Below are 21,155 nucleotides of genomic sequence, written 5' to 3'. Positions count from 1 at the left end.
ACACCACAGTAAAAATTTCTATTATTGAATGACATAGAGTATCTCCTTTTTGGAAATTTAAAATATAGTTATATTGGATTGTCAAAGGAACTGACCCAAGCAAGTGAAGTTTTCTTGCAATTTTTTCCTCATGTTTAATATGAGAATACAGTTAATTTTTCATCATAACAATGGGCATAAATAACTTAAATTCAAAAGATAACCTATACTCCAATAAAAATTTAAAAAAACAGAAAACAAACAAAAAACCAAAAGGTAGCATATTGTTGCAGAATTGTAACTAAAAACAAAATCTTCTCCCATCCCAGAAATCCCCTCCACAAAGGCAAAAGAGAAAGAAAGCACTTCTGTTATTCAATAGGCTTTAAACCAAACTGTAATAAGCATCCCAGGCGATCTGCTAAGAGATTGCAAAGACAGAAAGGAACCACGCACAGCCCTTTATTATAGTCTAGTAGGTACACCCATTACATACATGTTTTCAAGATCGACAATAACTTATAGGAAAAAATGGGGCGCGAGAGGATGGTCATGTCCCAGGTCTCGGGTGAGTCCCAAGTCCCTGGGACAGGCTGTCAAGTGAGGATCCTTGGCTTCACGCAGGAAAGAATTCAGGAGTTAGCCACAGTAAAGTGAAAGCAGGTTTATTTAGAGAGATCAACACTCCATAGACAGAGTGTGGGTCCTCTCAGGAGGCGAGAGCAGCCCCAAAGTATGGGGTGGTTAGTTTTTGTGGGCTGGGTAGTTTCATAGGCTAATGAGTGGGAGGATTATTACAGGTATTTTGGGGAAGGGGTGGATATTTCCAGGAATTGGGCCACCGCCCACTTTTTGGCCTTTTATGGTTGGCCTCAGAACTGTTACCGTGCCTGTGGGTGTATCATTTAGTGTATGCTAATGTATTACAATGAGTGTATAATGAGGCTCAAGGTCTACTAGAAGTCGAATCTTCTGCCATCTTGGGCCTAGTAGGTTCTAACTGGTTTTTGTGGTATCCTGTTTTTCTTAATGGTTGTATCATTCTTTTAGTGGTTGTGCCCTGCCCCCCCTTTCTTCCTGTCTCATAACTAGCCTTCAAATAGAGGATTTGACAGCCCATTTTTTCACACATGGTTCATCCTAACTTTACCATGATTAAAGAACACCTGTGTTAGCTACTTGGCTTCATCCTGAGGAGAAGCAAACTTCTTATATCTTTATGACAAGAAGCAGTGTTGCAAATTGGATCAAGGCACCCACTGAAGTTAGGCTCCTACTCTTCACAGGAACAGGGATATAGGGGGGCTATCTCCTTTGGTGTTTGTATTTTGAAAAGATGATTCCCAGGTTCTTGAGAAAGACAGTCTTGGCTGAGAAAGCTGACAAAAGGTCTATCTAGTCTTCCAAGGGATACATTTTTAAAGAGATGAAAAAGTCCTTACATTTGCAAGTTTCTAAGGTAAATACTTTAAGAAATAGGAAACGAGGGAAACCTTTTCCCTTATTTTCAACAGGGAGAATTAAGCCTCTTATTTTTAATTTGTATCTGCCCTTAATTTATATGTCTATGTGTGTGTGTGTGTCTTTTTAAAAAATAACATATATATGAGACTTAACCACACTATAGAGAGTGTATATTATAATTTATATTGTACATGTAAATATAAAATCACTATATTAAACTTCAGAGTAATTATGTATTTATTTAATTTATATATATTATATATTTATATATTTCATGAAACAGTTTCTAACCCAAAGGAATTTATAAATGAAAAGAGTGTTAGTTTGAATAGATTAACAAGTCACTTATCTATATTCTAAAGATGGTTATTATTTTTTTCACTGATACTAAAAAAATTTTTTAAATTGAAGTATAGTTGATTTACAATGTGTTAGTTTCAAATGTACAGCAAAGTGATTCAGTTATACATATATAGAGAGAGGTGGTTATATTAAAACAAATTTTAAATATTTTCTAAAAAGTAACCTTCTTTGTTCATAATGACCTTGAGGCGCCATCAAAACAAGTCACTGAGGGACTTCCCTGGCAGTCCAGTGGTTAAGACTCTGTGCTTCCACTACAGGAGGGATGGGTTCAATCCCTGGTTGGGGAACTAAGATCCCACATGCCGCAAGGCACGGCCAAAAAAAAAAAAAAAAGATCAAACAAACAAACAAGTCACTGAGCTCTGATGCTTTTGTTATAGACTGCTTCATTTTTATTTGCTAAACCATCTACAGTTAATTTCCTGTCCTACCTGGTCAATAAGAAATCATATTGAGAAGTAAAACAATGATTAAAATACTGTACTTTGCATTCATAAATTGTTATTTAGGTCAAAATTCAGATGTTAGTATTAAAAAGAAAATATGACATGGAATATAAGGATATAATTTTTAAATTAAAAATATTTTATTGCCCATATATTAAAACAAACCTAGAGCAAAACCACCTCAAGTGACCATTGATCTTCACAGGGGATAAAAGAAGGGAGAGCTGTATGTGCTGTATGCTACATTTAGAATCAAGTCTATTTTTCATCAAATTCAATTATATTTTTATTATACTCTAGAGAATAAACATAACAGTATAGGGTGTATATATTTTTAAAAATAAAATACTGAATAATAACCATGTTTCAGAAGAGTGTAAATCATTTCTGCACTCATTTGTTGCCTTCTAACAGAATAGCTTTTAGAAAATTGTATGTCATGGCGAATCAGTTATGCCACACTTACATTGCAGTAGTTGAATTACCCTTGGCATTTTTGTATTCTAACAGTTCTATTTATCTCTCAATGGTGTACATTGAATAAGTAATGAACATCTGTATGATATGGCTTTTTCCAATACTTTTAAAGAAAAAAAACATTAGTAATTCATTTTTAAATATGGTATTTTTCCTTACCCTTGAATTTTTAAAGTTGTATTTCTAGCAGTGACCCTGAATTCTAAGTGTGAATTCCTTCCCTCTTCTTAATATCATCAGATTTTATGAGCCACAGGGTCTTTCGCTTCCCAAAGCAGTGATTCACCAGAATGGACTAGAGTGCCCAGAGGTCACTGAACCTTCACCTGCCCTTCAAGAGAGGCTGTCATTCTCTCAGACCATTTTCACTTTTACATTCTCATTTCCATTCAAGTCAGAGCTAGGTGACTCTTAGGTCTGACAGTAGAAATCAGTGATGGTGAATCATTTAATTTTAACACATATCAACATTGGTAGCAGGAGGGTAAATAACCTGCCAAAGAGGAATACTATGAATGTTGTATCCACAGACTCACTTCAGTTAACTAAAAACCACATGTAGCACTGAAATCTTTTTTGAGCTGAATGGAACTTATTATTAGTTTAACACAGTATTGAGGTCTAGAAGTTCTCTTGGACTTACAATAGGACATGAATGCTTTTTCTCCTCTTAATGTTCAGTTGGATAGCTATAATTGCATCATTAAGAGTTTCTTTGCCTATCTGTTTCTTAATTATAGACAATCTTTGTGTGTACCCCAGGATGTAAGTTTTGCTGGCACTGTGCAGGATTTCTACTTTTTTTTTTTTTTTTTTTTAATCTAAAGAAAGAACAAGAAGTGCTACCATGGATCATATTGTTTGTCTTGATCCAGGAGAGGTGGTGTCTGGGTGGTAGGGAAGGCATTAACTTTATATTGTGACAGAATATTGTATACATGGTTTCTATAAATTTAACCATGCTCTCTGTTTCAAGGTGGCATATTGGACCACTTCCTCCTCCTCATTTTCTGTCACCATTAGCTCCATTCAAATAATGTATGGTGCTCCAACTTCTTTCTCCAGAGTCCTGTATTGTGTGCCCTTGATGCTTTCATTAGACCTCTGCTTTAGGAGGCTGAGATAAGTAGCATAAAATGTGGGATCAGTAGTCCACTAGATGATTGTTAAGAGATTCTTTCAGGTAATGCATACATTTTAAGTGTTTGACAGGTTTTAAAAGTATAACTTGGGCTTCCCTGGTGGCGCAGTGGTTGAGAGTCTGCCTGCCGCTGCAGGGGACACGGGTTCGTGCCCCGGTCCAGGAAGATCCCACATGCCGCGGAGCGGCTAGGCCCGTGAGCCACGGCCGCTGAGCCTGCACGTCCGGAGCCTGTGCTCCACAATGGGAGAGGCCACAACAGTGAGAGACCCACGTACCACACACACACACACACACACACAAATGTATAACTTTTATTTTTATGTGTGTTAGCTTTATCTACTTTTGGCCAAATAGGCATAAGACAATAAAGAATTATTTTTTGTGATATTCCTAAGGAATATTATTGTAATTATCTTTTCATGGGAAATAAGGAAAGGGAAGTAAGTGTCTTCCTATTTATAAACTGTTTTAATAATGAAATTATGAATAATATTGTACTAAGAATCTAGACCTGATGAGGAGATTGAGTCAGCAATAGTCAGGCCACTACTCCCCATTGAGGGTCAGAGTTAATGGTCCAGGGGGAAGTAAGCCCCCCACTCCTGAGATACCAACCAGAGGTGCCAGGTAAAGACAGCCCAGCTGTGAGGTCAAGAACAGGGGAGGAAACACTGAAAGGGGACTGAGCCCTGGTAAGGAGATGTGACTGCTGTGGCTGGCTCATCTTTCCTGTAGATGATTGATGCCTCGAGATCTAACCCAACCTTGACAGCTTTCCCTGGAAAAGAGTCTTGTCAAGGATTTAACAGAGTCAACACCTTGTCTTAAAAGGGTCACTAACACCACAGCATTTGCTAATCACAATCTTTATTCTAGAATCATGACTAAGAATACCTTTTTATGGAACTTGGGATGGAGCTGAGTTGGGGGCCTGCAAAATGGTATTCTTATTTCCTTTATTTCTGCTTTAAAGACCACCTGTTCTTCATTATATTCTCATTACCTAAAACAGCCCTGGCAGAAAGTAGGCTAGAGGATGATCAATAAGTGTGTTTGTTAGACATCTATTGTGTTTGCTTTAGCTTCAGCTAGTATGAAGTTAGATGAGTAGAATGTGATAGTTTTCTTTTCCATTAAGTATTTTACATTATAAAAGTAATACATACTCAGGAAAAATTTCAGACGGTAGAGAAAGGCAGATATAAGGAAACGTTGAGTATGGAAGGGCAGAGATAAGGAAGTTTTCTTACTCTTCTGACTCTCCTAGTCTTGGTCTTCAGAGGTACCCTATATTAGTGAATTACTGTATAACTATCCAGAAATGTTCTCTACATATAGATGTGTGCACCCAAGAATATATTCCCCTTTTTACACAAATGGGAATTTGTGTATATGCTGCAATTAGATTTTTTTAACTTAATGTATTTTTAAAATCTCTCCATAGAACAAGCCAATTCCCTCTTGATGAGCATCTACGTTATTTGCAGTCTTTCTGCTATTACTGCACACACACATGCATATGTGTGTCCTTCCTTCCTTAGGAAAGTTTATGTGATGGTTTCTTAGAAGTTGTACAATTAGCTGTTATAAAATTGTTCCACAGAAGTGCTGCAGCTGCCTTCTCTCCTATCGGCAGTATTTGAAACTGTATGCTGTATGTCCTGCCTCCTCACAATGTGACCATATGTACTATTAAAACCCTCAGTTTGTAACTTGCAGTCAAATCTGTTGTCTGGCTTAGTGACTGAATTTATCAGGGCAATGGAGATAAAGATGTAAATCAGATGTGTTCCCAGATCTCTTCTGATTTTCATTATTATGTATGTTCTCCCTCTCCCTTTTTCTATCTCTTTCTCAGGAAGAGAATCAAGGGAATCATCACAGAGTAAATGCTGATGCAGATTCCCTGCATTTCTCCTGATTTCAACTTGTGTGGTTTCACTGGGATAAGCCACATTCTGACTTTAGTAACTGTGCTGAATATGGAAGCTAGGCAAGCCTCCATAGATAAAAAAGAAAGCACATTAACTTACTCTTGCTTGTCATGGGTATTAAACTGCCATGTCCTAATACCCCTATAGAACATTTCGGGGAAATGTTCTTTATGTTGTTAACACAGCCCTGTGCCACTTCCATGGAGCTCCCATCATCACTATAGTCTAGGGAAAGGGATCCGAAGTCAGATGTAAATTTAAGAATGAAAACTGTGCCTTGGGATATGATGCCAGGCTCACTACAGTACTGCCAGGACTACCCGTCATTGACTGGAAGTTGGGGAGTATTTCACAATTAGTTGACTATTTGGGGAGCGCTTCAGATTTTTAAGACTGGCACAGCCCTACGCAGGGTCTAAACTTTCCTGAAGCAATCTGGACCATTCTAGAGCCTCTGTAAACGTTTGTGGTAAGGATTGGTGATATAAAGCAACAAATAATGGAGGGTCCTAACTCTAAGCTTTCCTTTCATACTGTCTTCCTCAGAGAATCACTCCGAACAAAAGGAAGGTTGACAATAGATGGGAATCTTGGGAAGCTATTTCTGTAGAGAGATGATAAGATCCTGAGCCCTGTCTTTTACAGTAGGAATGGAAAGGGGAAGATTCATTTGAGAAAGACTTAATGAGAGTGTTGTTAACAGGATTTGGGGACAAGGATGTTTTTTCCTGAAAGTGTAGTTAAAACTTTTTGAAATAGCCAAAACGTCTCTGAAATTGAAAATAGTTCAGCAAAAATATCTAATTTCTTACTACACTTTCATTAAAGTAGTTGTTTTATAAATCCTTTTCTCAGCCTTTTAAAAAATATTATCTAGAAATATCTTTATCTCAGGAAAATAAGTTTTTATTTCATGGCTGACTTACATTTTAATTACATACTAGTTTTTATACATCAGCCCTCTTCCCTAATAATGACTGTTAATTCCAAGGAATTTTAATAATCTCTTTAGATGAGCTAGACTTATCTAAAAACAGAAAAACTCTTATTTACCTCACAACTATTTCTTGGTGTTTTTAAACATATGATAGAATTGAAAAAGCCTTTTCCTTAGACTGAATTTATGTTGATGAAAAGTATAAACAAGAGCACCAAAAATGTAAAAACTTAAAAAAAATTTTTTAATGTTTACATTTCCCATACTGTAGAAATAGTCTTTAATCTCTGCCATTTTTGACACCTCTACCTTGATCTTAAAAAAATAAGAATAAAAAATCTAACCTTCTATGAAAGCAAACCTATATGTTCTCTACAACATTTACATGAAAGAAGTTCTAATAATTTTTACTGGTAGAACATACATTTTTTTCTCTTTGAACTTTTCTGTGACTGAATAATAAAGACTATGTGTTTTCTATCTTGACAGAGTTTTTACAGTCAGCTTAAGTGCCAAGATTTTATTTCATAATTATTCTCTTTTTCTCAGTTCCTCTTCCTGTCCTCAACTACACCAGCCCAATATTAATCATCTCTTGTGCTGTTGTTGTTTAGTGCTGTCTGTTTAGTTATAGGACATCTCTGTCCTTTTGGAGTAAGATAGTGCATATATACATACACACATACATATATGCATAAATGTAGTTGTGACCAAAAAAATAAATTCATATTTTTTATCAACCAGGTAAATACGTTGATCATTTTAAAGTGACATGGCAGTGAGATCAGATGATCAAAAGTGAATTCTCAGGGGTCAGGTATCAGGGACTTCTAAGCACAATGATTTCATTAATTTTCTTAAAGCATCAATATCCTTGCATATAGTCTCCTTTTCTACAGGGAGAAGCCTTTTCTACACCTCCCAGAGGCACATTGAGTGGCTCCCTCCTGATGTACTCTATTGTAGTCACTTAGCACATGATACACACATCTCTTATCAAGTCTTACTGTAATGTAGTTATCCATTTACAGGCTTATCTCTCTCACTAGAAAGAATTCCTTTAGGGATGGGACCATGTCTTATTCATGTTTAGGCCCTTAGCATATATCACAGTGCCTACTACATATTCAGTATTCAGTTAATGTTTATCAAATATGCCTTCATTCAATAAGTAATTTTCACACTCAAAGAACCTAGGATTGAATGTTGAATGAGAAAATTACCACAGATATCCTTTTAAAAAGCATACTGCATGTTGCATCCTAAAAATGGTTTATAAATTGATTTACACACAGCCTCTTGGTAATGCATCCACTTGCACACACCATTAACTTGGATAATTCAGTCATTATAATTAAAGCACGTTGGGGTTCAAATTTATTAAGAAGTGTTGAGACATATGAAAAGGCATAAAGAGTACTATGATAAACATTCATGTGCCCACCATCCAATTTAAGGAATAAAACATTACCACTAGTGCTGAAACTCACTATGTGCATCTCCCCAGTCTCATCCCACTTCCATCCCCACCCAGCATTTGGTGATGTTGCTCATTCCAGCACATTTCTTTTTTTTTTTCAAATGTATGTATGTAAGTACGTATTTATTATTAAAGTACAGTTGATTTAAAATACTGCATTAGAGTAGAGGAACAAAGATGGCAGAGTAGAACGACGTGCTCTCACTCCCTCTTGTGACAACACCAGAATCACAACTAGCTGCTGGACAATCATCGAGAGGAAGACACTGGAACTCACCAAAAAAGATACCCCACATCCAAAGACAAAGGAGAAGCCACAATGAGATGGTAGGAGGGGCGCAATCACAGTAAAATCAAATCCCATAACTGCTGGGTGGGCGACTCACGGACTGGAGAACACTTATACCACAGAAGTCCACCCACTGGAGTGAAGGTTCTGAGCGCCACATCAGGCTTCCCAACCTGGGGGTCTGGCAACGGGAGGAGGAATTCCTAGAGAATCAGACATTGAAGGCTAGTGGGATTTGATTGCAGGACTTCAGCAGGATTGGGGGAAACAGAAACTCCACTCTTGGAGGGCACACACAAAGTAGTGTGCGCATCGGGACCCAGGGGAAGGAGCAGTGACCCCAGGGGAGACTGAAACAGACCTACCTGCTAGCATTGGAGGGCCTCCTGCAGAGGCGGGGGGTGGCTGTGGTTCACCATGGGGACAAGGACACTGGCAGCAGAAGTTCTGGGAAGTACTCCTTAGCATGAGCCCTCCCAGAGTCTGTCATTAGCCCCACCAAAGAGCCAAGGTAGGCTTCAGTGTTGGGTTGCCTCAGGCCAAACAACCAACAGGGAGGGAACCCAGCATCACCCATTAACAGTCAAGTGGATTAAAGTTTTACTGAGCTCTCCCCACCAGAGCAACAGCCAGCTCTACCCATCACCAGTCCCTCCCATCAGGAAACTTACGCAAGCCTCTTAGATAGCCTTATCCACCACAGGGCAGACAGCAGAAGAAAGAAGAACTACAATCCTGCAGCCTGTGGAACAAAAACCACATTCACAGAAAGATACACAAGATGAAAAGGCAGAGGGCTATGTACCAGATGAAGGAACAAGATAAAACCCCAGAAAAACAACTAAATGAAGTGGAGATAGGCAACCTTCCAGAAAAAGAATTCAGAATAATGATAGTGAAGATGATCCAGTTCCTTGGAAAAAGAATGGAGGCAAAGATCAAGAAGATGCAAGACATGTTTAACAAAGACCTAGAAGAATTAAAGAACAAACAAACAGGGATAAACAATACAATAACTGAAATGAAAACTACACTAGAAGGAATCAATAGCAGAATAACTGAGGGAGAAGAACGGATAAGTAACCTGGAAGACAGAATGATGGAATTCACTGCTGCAGAACAGACTAAAGAAAAAAGAATGAAAAGAAATGAAGATAGCCTAAGAGACCTCTGGGATGACATTAAATGCAAAAACATTCACATTATAGGGGTCCCAGAAGGAGAAGAGAGAGAGTAAGGACAAGAGAAAATATTTGAAGAGATTATAGTTGAAAACTTCCCTAATGTGGGAAAGGAAATAGCCACCCAAGTCCAGGAAGCGCAGCGATTCCCATACAGGATAAACCCAAGGAGAAACACACCGAGACACATAGTAATCAAATTGGCAAAAATTAAAGACAAAGAAAAATTATTGAAAGCAGCAAGGGAAAAATGACAAATAACATACAAGGGAACTCCCATAAGGTTAACAGCTGATTTCTTAGCAGAAACTCTACAAGCCAGAAGGGAGTGGCATGATATACTTAAAGTGATGAAAGTGAAGAACCTAGATTACTCTACAACCAAGATTACTCTACCCAGCAAGGATCTCATTCACATTCGATGGAGAAATCAAAAGCTTTACAGACAGGCAAAAGCTAAGAGAATTCAGCACCACCAAACCAGCTCTGCAGCAAATGCTAAAGGAACTTCTCTAAGTGGGAAACACAAGAGAAGAAAAGGACCTACAAACACAAACCCCAAACAATTAAGAAAATGGTCATAGGAACATACATATCGATAATTACCTTAAACGTGAATGGATTAAATGCTCCAACCAAAAGACATAGACTGGCTGAATGGATACAAAAACAAGACCCATATATATGCTGTCTACAAGAGAGCCACTTCAGACCTAGGGACACATACAGACTGAAAGTGACGGGATGGAAAAAGATATTCCATGCAAATGGAAATCAAAAGAAAGCTGAAGTAGCAATACTCATATCAGATAAAATAGACTTTAAAGTAAAGAATGTTACAAAAGACAAGGAAAGACACTACATAATGATCAAGGGATCAATCCAAAAAGAAGATAGAACAATTATAAATATATATGCACCCAACATAGGAGCACTTCAATACATAAGGCAACTGCTAACAGCTATAAAAGAGGAAATCGACAGTAACACAATAATAGTGGGGGACTTTAACACCTCACTTACACCAATGGACAGATCATGCAAAATGAAAATAAATAAGGAAACACAAGCTTTAAATGACACAATAGACCAGATAGATTTAATTGATAATTATAAGACATTCCATCCAAAAAAAGCAGATTACACTTTCTTCTCAAGTGCACACAGAACATTCTCCAGAATAGATCACATCTTGGGTCACAAATCAAGCCTCAGTAAAGTTAAGAAAATTGAAATCATATCAAGCATCTTTTCTGACCACAACGCTATTAGATTAGAAATGAATTACAGGGGAAAAAAACCATAAAAATCACAAACACATGGAGGCTAAATTTTATGTTACTAAATAACCAAGAGATCACTGAAGAAATCAAAGAGGAAATCAGAAAATACCTAGAGACAAATGACAATGAAAACACGGCGATCCAAAACCTATGGGATGCAGCAAAAGCAGTTATAAGAAGGAATCTTATAGTTATACAAGCCTACCTCAAGAAACAAGAAAAATCTCAAATAAATAATCTAACCTTACACCTAAAGGAACTAGAGAAAGAAGAACAAACAAAAGTTAGCAGAAGGAAAGAAATCATAAAGATCAGAGCAGAAATAAATGAAATAGAAACAAAGAAAACAATAGCAAAGATCAATAAAACTAAAAGCTGGTTCTTTGAGAAGATAAACAAAATTGATAAAACATTAGCCAGACTCATCAAGAAAAAGAGGGAGAGGACTCAAATCAATAAAATTAGAAATGAAAAAGGAGAAGTTAACAACAGACACTGCAGAAATACAAAGCATCCTAAGAGACTACTACAAGCAACTCTATGCCAATAAAATGGACAACCTGGAAGAAATGGACACATTCTTAGAAAGGTATAACCTTCCAAGACTGAACCAGGAAGAAATAGAAAATATGAACAGACCAATCACAAGCACTGAAATTGAGACTGTGATTAAAAATCTTCCAACAAACAAAAGTCCAGGACCAGATGGCTTCACAGGTGAATTCTATCAAACATTTAGAGAATAGCTAACACCCATCTTTCTCAAACTCTTCCAAAAAATTGCAGAGGAAGGAACACTCCCAAACTCATTCTATGAGGCCACCATCACCCCGATACCAAAACCAGACAAAGATACTACAAAAAAAGAAAATTCCAGACCAATATCACTGATGAATATAGATGCAAAAATCCTCAACAAAATACTAGCAAACAGAATCCAACAACACATTAAAAGGATCATACACCATGATCAGGTGGGTTTTATCCCAGGATGCAAGGATTCTTCAGCATACGCAAATCAACCAGTGTGATACACCATGTTAACAAATTGAAGAATAAAAACCATATGATCATCTCAATAGATGCAGAACAAGCTTTTGACAAAATTCAACACCCATTTATGATAAAAACTCCCCAGAAAGTGGGCATAGAGGGAACCTACCTCAACCTAATAAAGGCCATATACAACAAACCCACAGGAAACATCATTCTCAATGGTGAAAAATTGAAAGCATTTCCTCTAAGATCAGGAAAAAGACAAGGATGTCCATTCTCAGCACTGTTATTCAACATAGTTTTGGAAGTCCTAGCCACGGCAATCAGAGAAGAAAAAGAAATAAAAGGAATACAAATTGGAAAAGAAGAAGTAAAACTGTCACTGTTTGCAGATGACATGATACTATACATAGAGAATCCTAAAAATGCGACCAGAAAATGACTAGAGCTAATCAATGAATTTGGTAAAGTTGCAGGATACAGAATAATGCACAGAAATCTCTTGCATTCCTATATACTAATGATGAAAAATCTGAAAGAGGAATTAAGGAAACACTCCCATTTACCATTGCAAGAAAAAGAATAAAATACCTAGGAATAAACCTACTTAGGGAGACAAAAGATCTGTATGCAGAAAACTATAAGACCCTGATGAAAGAAATTAAAGATGATACAAAGAGATGGAGAGATATACCATGTTCTTGGATTGGAAGAATCAATATTGTGAAAATGACTCTACTACCCAAAGCAATCTACAGATTCAATGCAATCCCTATCAAATTACCACTGGCATTTTTTTCAGAACTAGAACAAAAAGTCTTAAAATTTGTATGGAGACAAAGAAGACCCTGAATACCCAAAGCAGTCTTGAGGGGAATAAATGGAACTGGAGGAATCAGACTCCCTGACATCAGACTATACTTCAAAGCTACAGTAATCAAGACAATATGGTACTGGCACAAAAACAGAAACATAGATCAATGGAACAAGATAGAAAGCCCAGAGATAAACCCACGCACGTATGGTCAACTAATCTATGAGAAAGGAGGTAAGGATATACAATGGAGAAAAGACAGTCTCTTCAATAAGTGGTGCTGGGAAAACTGGACAGCTACATGTAAAAGAATGAAATGAAAACACTCCCTAACACCATACACAAAAATAAACTCAAAATGGATTAAAGAGCTAAATGTAAGACCGGACACTATAAAACTCTTAGAGGAAAGCATAGGAAGAACAGTCTTTGACATAAATCACAGCAAGATCTTTTTTGATCCACCTTCTCGTTTAATGGAAATAAAAACAAAAATAAACAAATGGTACCTAATGAAACTTCAAAGCTTTTGCACAGCAAAGGAAACCGTAAACAAGACAAAAAGACAACCCTCAGAATGGGAGAAAATATTTGCAAACGAATCAACGGACAAAGGATTAATCTCCAAAATATATAAACAGCTCATGCAGCTTAATATTAAAGAAACATACAATCCAATCCAAAAATGGACCAAAGACCTAAATACACATTTCTCCAAAGAAGACATACAGATGGCCAAGAAGCACATGAAAAGCTGCTCAACATCACTATTTATTAGAGAAATGCAAATCAAAACTACAATGAGGTATCACACCAGTTAGAATGGGCATCATCAGAAAATCTACAAATAACAAATGCTGGAGAGGGTGTGGAGAAAAGGGAACCCTCTTGTACTGTTGGTGGGAATGTAAATTGATACAGCCACTATGGAGAACAGTATGGAGGTCACTTAAAAAACTAAAAATAGAATTACCATATGATCCAGCAATCCCACTACAGGGCATATACCCAGAGAAAACCATAATTCAAAAAGACACATGCACCCCAATGTTCATTGCAGCACTATTTACAGTAGCCAGGACATGGAAGCAACCTAAATGCCCATTGACAGATGAATGGATAAAGATGTGCTACATATATACAATGGAATATTACTCAGCCATAAAAAGGAACAAAAATGTGTCATTTGTAGAGACGTGGATGGATCTAGAGACTGTCATACAGAGTGAAGTAAGTCAGAAAGAGAAAAACAAATATCGTATATTAACACATGTATGTGGAACCTAGAAAAATTGTACAGATGAATTGTTTTGCAGGGTAGAAGTTGAGACACAGATGTAGAGAACAGACGTATGGACACCGAGGGGGGAAATCCGCGGGAGGGGTGGGGATGGTGGTGTGCTGAATTGGGCGATTGGGATTGACATGTATACACTGATGTGTATAAAATTGATGACTAATAAGAACCTGCAGTATAAAAAAATAAATAAAATTAAATTAAAAAATTAAAATAAAATAAAATACTGTATTAGTTTCAGGTTTACATCACAGTGATTCAGCATTTTTATAGATTGTACTCCTTTTCCAGCACATTTCTTTACACTTTTACTACATATTTTTATAATCCTGAACAACATGTAGGATCATATGTTATGTTTTCAAACTACTGTATGGTTTGTATTCATTTATACCTTTTTCCCTCTCAACATTACATTTTTTAGATTCATCTATGTTGATAACTGTATTTCTAGTTTATTTTCATGACTATTTCACTGAATGAATATAACTATTCTCCTATTGATGGACATTTAGGCTATTTTCAATGGTTTTAATATTACAAATAAAGTTAAGAATATGCTTTTAGAAAGTCCTTGCTAAGCCAACTAATGGTGTAAATTTGGGGATTTAAACTGTTTAGGGCAGAGATTCTACATCTACATTAGACTTTTGCCATTTTTGGTTAATAAATGTGCTAACTGGATTTCTATTTGCCGAGTTACCTTGGTTATGTTTTCATGACTGACCTTGTTTCTAAAGAAAATTAGAAGCAACTTACAGTAAAACAAAAAACACTTAAACCAGAATAAAGAGAAGTATCATGTTATTTCTGAAAAGCTAGATCAAGATCTTGCATCATTTAAGTCTGAGGATATATATAGACCTCCTCCCACCCAAGATCACCATCTCCATCAGCAGTGTTACTACACATATGTGAAAATAATGTTACCATTTAGATGTTGAAAATTGTTTTTTAAATTAATTTTGACTTCAGTTAAAGAAGATAAATTGCCAAACTGATATTCATCTTAAATTTTGAAAATATTCATTTTGAATATAATCAGGGGATAAATCTCTAGACTTCAGACTTTTAAAGTAAGATGTATAGACAGTGGTGAATGGCAGAATGACCAGATATTTAGCCACATAAAAACAAAATCAGGTACAGGTGAATTCTGTCATTTTAAAACTTGTGACAAAATGATTTTAAAAGCCATTTCAACTGTCTTAGTTTGTATCAATGAGGGAGGTCCTCTGAAATGCAACTGCTCAATCCCTTTATCAGTGTTTGGACCAATTACTAGAATATCTTGCTCTCTCAAGGCTTTACTCTATTTATAAGTTGTAGTTATTGGCCTCTACCCAGATTCACATGTTAGAGATTAGCCTAAAAGCTGAGTCTTGATTGAAATAGATTTAGGTAGACTAACGGCTGAGCCTTTCCAATTCACATTGCTGTAATCTATTAGGTTTGACTGAGTGAGACAGGAGGATGCTATAATAAGAACCTTTGATAACCAGTCCCTAGAGTCAAGGTATGTGCTTTGGGCATCGTGTTTCTCAGTCCATAGAAGTGCTTACGTAAATTAAGAAAATATATGCCAATCTTGTGTCAGACTTAGAACTGGTATTCCTGAGTAAGACTGTCTCATCAGGAAACTGAGTGGCCTGTGGCCTAAGGAGGTATTGTTTTTCTTGCAAGTTCTTTGTTTTCATGAAAAGTCTCTTTGATTCTCAGAATGTATTTGTTTCATGGTAATTTAGTTTGAATTCGCTCATGCTCAGAAGTCTCCTGAAAATTTTTCCTTAAAGTTTTACAGTGTATGTTTTATATGCAACCAATACCTTATATGAATTTCGAAGAAGAGAATTTCATATGACATCAATTTTAATCATCAGAGCTTGGTTTCCAAAGCCTCCGTGTTTCTATCACATGGAATCGATAATTAATAGCAATGATATTTTCAAAACAGTAGTAACCTTTTTAGTAACAGATGTTTCTTAATACTATTAAGAGGCAAATGCATAACTTGTCAGTTTGGGGTGAAGAGATTCAGCTTCAAAATAATTTTCCTGTTTATAAGCTTTCTTGCAGTTTAGATATGCTGCCATCAGGTGGTAGTAATATGTCATATCCATGTGGCTCCACAGATGACATTATGCTTAAGGTCACCAGTTTACTCCACAAAGATTTATGATAATTAATGCACAGATTTTTAAATGAAAATTAAAATAAAATAGTGCATCTTTTTAGTTTCAGAGCTAAGGATACTTTTAACGGAATTTTTTAAACATATATATATTGGAGGATGCAGTTGGGCATGTTTTCTCTGTTTATTTATTTATTTGTAAATGAAGAATTTCATCTTACGCCTTCAAAAAATTTAGAAAATATAGAAAAGTAAAATTAAAAACACCAAATTTCATCACCCAGGGATAATTGCTATTAACCTTTTGTTTCATTTCCTTCCAGTCTTTTTTTTTAACATGCCATCTTTAGCATGTTTTGGGGTTTTTTTTTTTGGAGTAGAGTTTGATGGCAGGAAAAGATACTTAGCTGTAGTAACAGTGTATATATAGCATGTATCTTTTACAACTTTTAAATTTATAAGTTTTTTGTACCTTTTGTGATTTCTTAATATTGCACTGCTTGAGGTTTTCCATAATTTATGTAGTCATTCACGTATTAGTATATAGTGTATGTTTCTGATTTCTGTCATCAAGAATATTTTATCTCTGTCTTCCGTCCACTGCTTGCTTATCAAGAGGATCATTATTTCATTGCATCTATACTTGATTTTTGATTTAACACAAAAGAACTTCCAATTCATCTTTGAGTAGCTAGATGTTTCCTCTATTGCATTTGAATTGAAATGGCCAGAAAATTTGAGCTTTCAGTTTTCAATTATGAATGAAAATATATAGTTTCTTTGTTACTATTTTCATATATGAATGTTTTATAATTTTGTAAATTGTATGCCACCAGGTACTGCATATAAACATTTCAGGATCTGTGATATTATGAGACAGAACCATTACCTACTTCCCACCAAAATAATTTTTCTTTTCTTTTTTATAGCATAGAACACTGCATTAAAGAAATACAGTCTGAAGTTAACAAACAATGTCCAGATGTGCAGCTACAAACAACAACTGATTGTTTTGAATGGCTAAATAATTATAATTATAATTCATCCAAGTCACCATCCATTCCCCATGGAGATATGATAAAATTTCTCAGAACACTGGTAAAAAAAAAAATAGAATCTTTGTTTTAACAGTGGAGTGGGGTGGGTGAACATGGAATACATTTCATTCAATTTCTGTACGTAAATATTTATTCCATTGACCATATTAGCCCACCATATCTAGGGATTAGGGTTCGTGTTTTGTTTCTATATCCTTAGTGGAATCCAGTGAGCTATGTGTTTTTATTTTTCACTATGATTTTTATAATAAAATGAGGTTTTACATAAATGGGCATTAAACATTATAATTCCTGAGGGATTTGTGGTGTGATGTATACCATATCAACACCACAAAATGTACTGAAATGTACCACGATTGTCTATCAGAAAAGTTGGTATCTATTACATTTTGTGTCCCTTCACAACTACTCATTTTCTTGCGCTCATTACTAAGCACAATAAGATCATCATCAGTTGTATCTATTAAGTAGCCTTGTCCATTATTCCCTTCATCCCCAACCTGCAGGCATATCCAGTTCTTTTCAATCAAGGCAGCAATTTATAGGACACTGTTAATTGATGGAGAATTATTACATTCGTCATTCTTGGATACTGACCACCCTCTATGTTAGAGAGGTTTTTGTAGCCTTCAATAAGAAATATTTATGTTATTACACCTGTATCTACAAGGGTAGCTAGCTTCCAAAAACTAGAGAAACAGCACAAATGTTAGAAAACAGGATTTCTGTAGCTACGGTTTTAATTTAATTTAGGGAAAAAAGGCACTGTTTTTGTGTAAACATCAAACATTGACTAAGGCAGATGTGGAAAATATCTTGAGGTTGTAGATGGCTTAGGATGACAGAATCAGATGAAAAATTTTTTGGCTATTGTTATTATTGCAGGTGTCTCTTTAATGTTTACAAAGTAATAAAAGGAAGAGAAAGGAAGATTATGTGCCCTGAAGGCTTATTCTTTTAAGAAAATCCTCTCACCCATTATCTCTTGAAGGTGGAGCCTTGAAGAATAAATATGGATATAGTTATTCCTTTAATTTCTATTAAGAGCCATGTGTAATGAATTTCATTAACATTGATATAATAATGCTTTCTCATTTAATTAAAAGCAAAAGCTTTTAATTATCTTTTAATCTGTCACACATAAGTCATTCTCTATTCACTTCAGGGCAAAGGCCGCCTTAGTTTTGCTCAAATTCATTAGACTGATAGGCGTCTTCCAGACCTAGCTGTTTTAACATAATTGATCATGTTATTTTGAGAAAAGAACCACATTATTAAAACAGATCCAGATTAAAATGACCTTGTCAAGTTTTTACATGCTGAAAGTGTCAATCTTGACAGAACTTTTTTCATACATCTATTTTTTTCCATAGAAAGTTTTTATTTATTAATTATCTAACAAAATAAGAAACAGAGGTTCTCATTATGGCAGTTGTATGAAGTCATTTTCAAAATTTAAGCAATCATACTTAACACATGTTCACATGTTTTAAATCTATCATTCTTTAAATGTTTGCTTGATCAAATATTTACAGTTATTGACTGATTTAAAGAAACCCAAGTCTGAGGCACTAATATGACCAGTTTGCTCTATAGAATTTACCATAGTGCTGGTGTTCTGGACTCTGTCTAAGCACATTTATTTTCCAGAAGTATCAAAAGAACTAAATAAAAAGGAAGAGAGAAAGTGGAGCTTCAGAAAAGTCAATTCACTTTTTGATTCTCTAGAGTGTAGTAGAAAGAACGTGGATGAGGAGAATGAAACCAGGCATCCATTCTTGGTTCTGTGCTTTATTATGTGTGACATTTGGAAAGTAACTTAAACACACTGCACTTTAGTGTCCTTATCTGTAAATTAGGGTTTTAAGTATCTATGTCACAGAGTTTTCATTATGAAGAAGTCAGAGACTGTATCAAAAAGTGCTTTTTATATAATAAACTACTACATAGATATTAGGTATTATTATTTATTACAGACAGAACATTAAATTAGAGATTACAATGCTTAGAATGACTGAGAGAGAGCCCTGGAATTTGTCTAGGAGTTGTTCATTTTTCTGAGTCACACATAATACCTTTGTCAATTGGTAATTTCCAAGCTGGCCTGATTTTATACAGCTTGAACCTTGCTTCCATTGTTGTTGTTTTGTTTTGTTTTGTTTTGTTTTTTAAATAATCAGCTTGTTGCTACTTAGAGAATATAAACTAATTTCAGTACTACCTGAATAGACATAATTAGGAGAGTCAGCATGTAAGGAGAATTTGTGCATGTAATTCAAAGTCCAAAAACAAAGTAAATTTTTGTCCCTTTTCTATACCTAATTACACCTACTATTGTTTCTGTCAGTTAACACAGAAAATATTAAAAAAAAATTTCTTACGGTTTGAGGAACAATTCTGAGAGTATTTTTTCCCATTTTGAGTTAGTTATTTCTTTGGAGAGACTGAAATATTCTCAGATTACTTTCCAAAGTAAAATCTTTCTTAACAAGACTCTCAAAAAGGAATTTAAATGAAAGTTAAAGTCTTTAAATGTATTAACTTTTATTTCTCAGGATGGCAGTTATTAGTAACCCCTAGGCACATACTATGTTTAAAGGTCTCTGTTCTCTATGTTCATTTGGAGATGTATAATAATAAGTATACTCATTCAGGCATGAAAATTATCTACTAGGTATTAATTAGGGGCATGATCTTAAATTTATTTCATCTTAGGAGTACATTTCAGTCGATATTTTACTATAGATTTTTATTTAGAATTTTTAAGCTAAAGCTTCCAAACAGCTCAGGTTATATCAGGAATGCATAACAATGAGGGCTAAAAACTATGTGTCGAGAAATCTAATTGAAAAATTAGTTCATCACCTGGGCTTTACAAAATTTAACAGACCATAAAGATAATATTCTAAAATGTCTGAATAGATTAACTTTCAAATGCAAAAAGAAGTTTTTTTTGAAAACATCATAGTATTGATTCTAAATTGAAATGAATGATTATGAAATTCTGTATGATTGTAGAAATCATTTTTTCCTGCTACTCTTATAGTTAATCACATTTCTAACATTATAATTTACTTTTATTAGCAAGATTTGTTGAAGAATGAACAAAATCAAGAAGAAATCGTATTGGATTTACTTTGGGACCTCTCCTGCCACAGCAGTGTTTCCTTCCCATCCACTCTAAGTGGAACATCTTTCCATTTCCTCTCTAGTACTTCTCTTCATTCTGTTGAAGATCATTCCTCTATGGATGTAAAGTCTATATGGGATGATATAAGACTACATCTTCGACGCTTCTTAGTGAGCAAATTACAAACCCACAATGAAATAAACAATTCACAGCAAAAAATTTTGTTGAAAAATCAATGCATACAACAACTCTTATTTCTGTATCCAGAATCAGAAGTTACAATCAAGTACCAAAACATACAGAATAAACTGTTGACTAAACTTCTGCAGAACTGCTTTCCTTCTTACAGCAAAGAAGCAAATTTAGACATAATGGCTAATGGATACCAAGGTACAATGCTTAAGTTATACTCAATGATAAAAGAGGATTTTAACACACTACGTGAAATTTTAGCTCCATCCTCAACAGTGAAATTCATTAAAGAAACTTACCTGGATACTGTTACAGAAGAAATGGCAAAATTTCTTGAAAATTTTTGTGAGCTGCAGTTCAAAGAAAGTGCTGTCCGTGTGATTAAAACAAGCAAGAGCTCCAGCAGGCATAGAGGAGCAGTGCATGCTTTGGGTTAGTGATTTTTTAAATTTCTGTTTGGTTTAACTTAAACCTTTTGATATCTTTAATTTTCTTTTTCTTTTTTTTTGAATTTTTGAATTTTATTTGTTTATTTTTATACAGCAGTTTCTTATTAG

The 21,155-nt window shown here is 35.3% G+C and overlaps 1 protein-coding gene across 3 annotated transcripts in view; it reads left to right on the top strand.

The window, feature by feature from the left end:
* KIAA0825 (KIAA0825 ortholog) overlaps window positions 1-21,155 on the top strand; it is a 408,362-nt gene that overhangs the window by 64,837 nt on the left and 322,370 nt on the right. For all 3 annotated transcript variants that reach the window (XM_060093150.1, XM_060093152.1, XM_060093151.1), the window contains exons 4-5: window positions 17,148-17,316; window positions 20,361-21,030. In XM_060093150.1, coding sequence (XP_059949133.1) covers window positions 17,148-17,316; window positions 20,361-21,030 — 839 coding nt within the window. The remainder of the gene's footprint in view (window positions 1-17,147; window positions 17,317-20,360; window positions 21,031-21,155) is intronic.

Source organism: Mesoplodon densirostris, chromosome 3 (assembly GCF_025265405.1).
Source record: "Mesoplodon densirostris isolate mMesDen1 chromosome 3, mMesDen1 primary haplotype, whole genome shotgun sequence".
Taxonomy (NCBI): Eukaryota; Metazoa; Chordata; class Mammalia; order Artiodactyla; family Ziphiidae; genus Mesoplodon; species Mesoplodon densirostris.
This window is presented reverse-complemented; position numbering and strand designations above follow the sequence as displayed.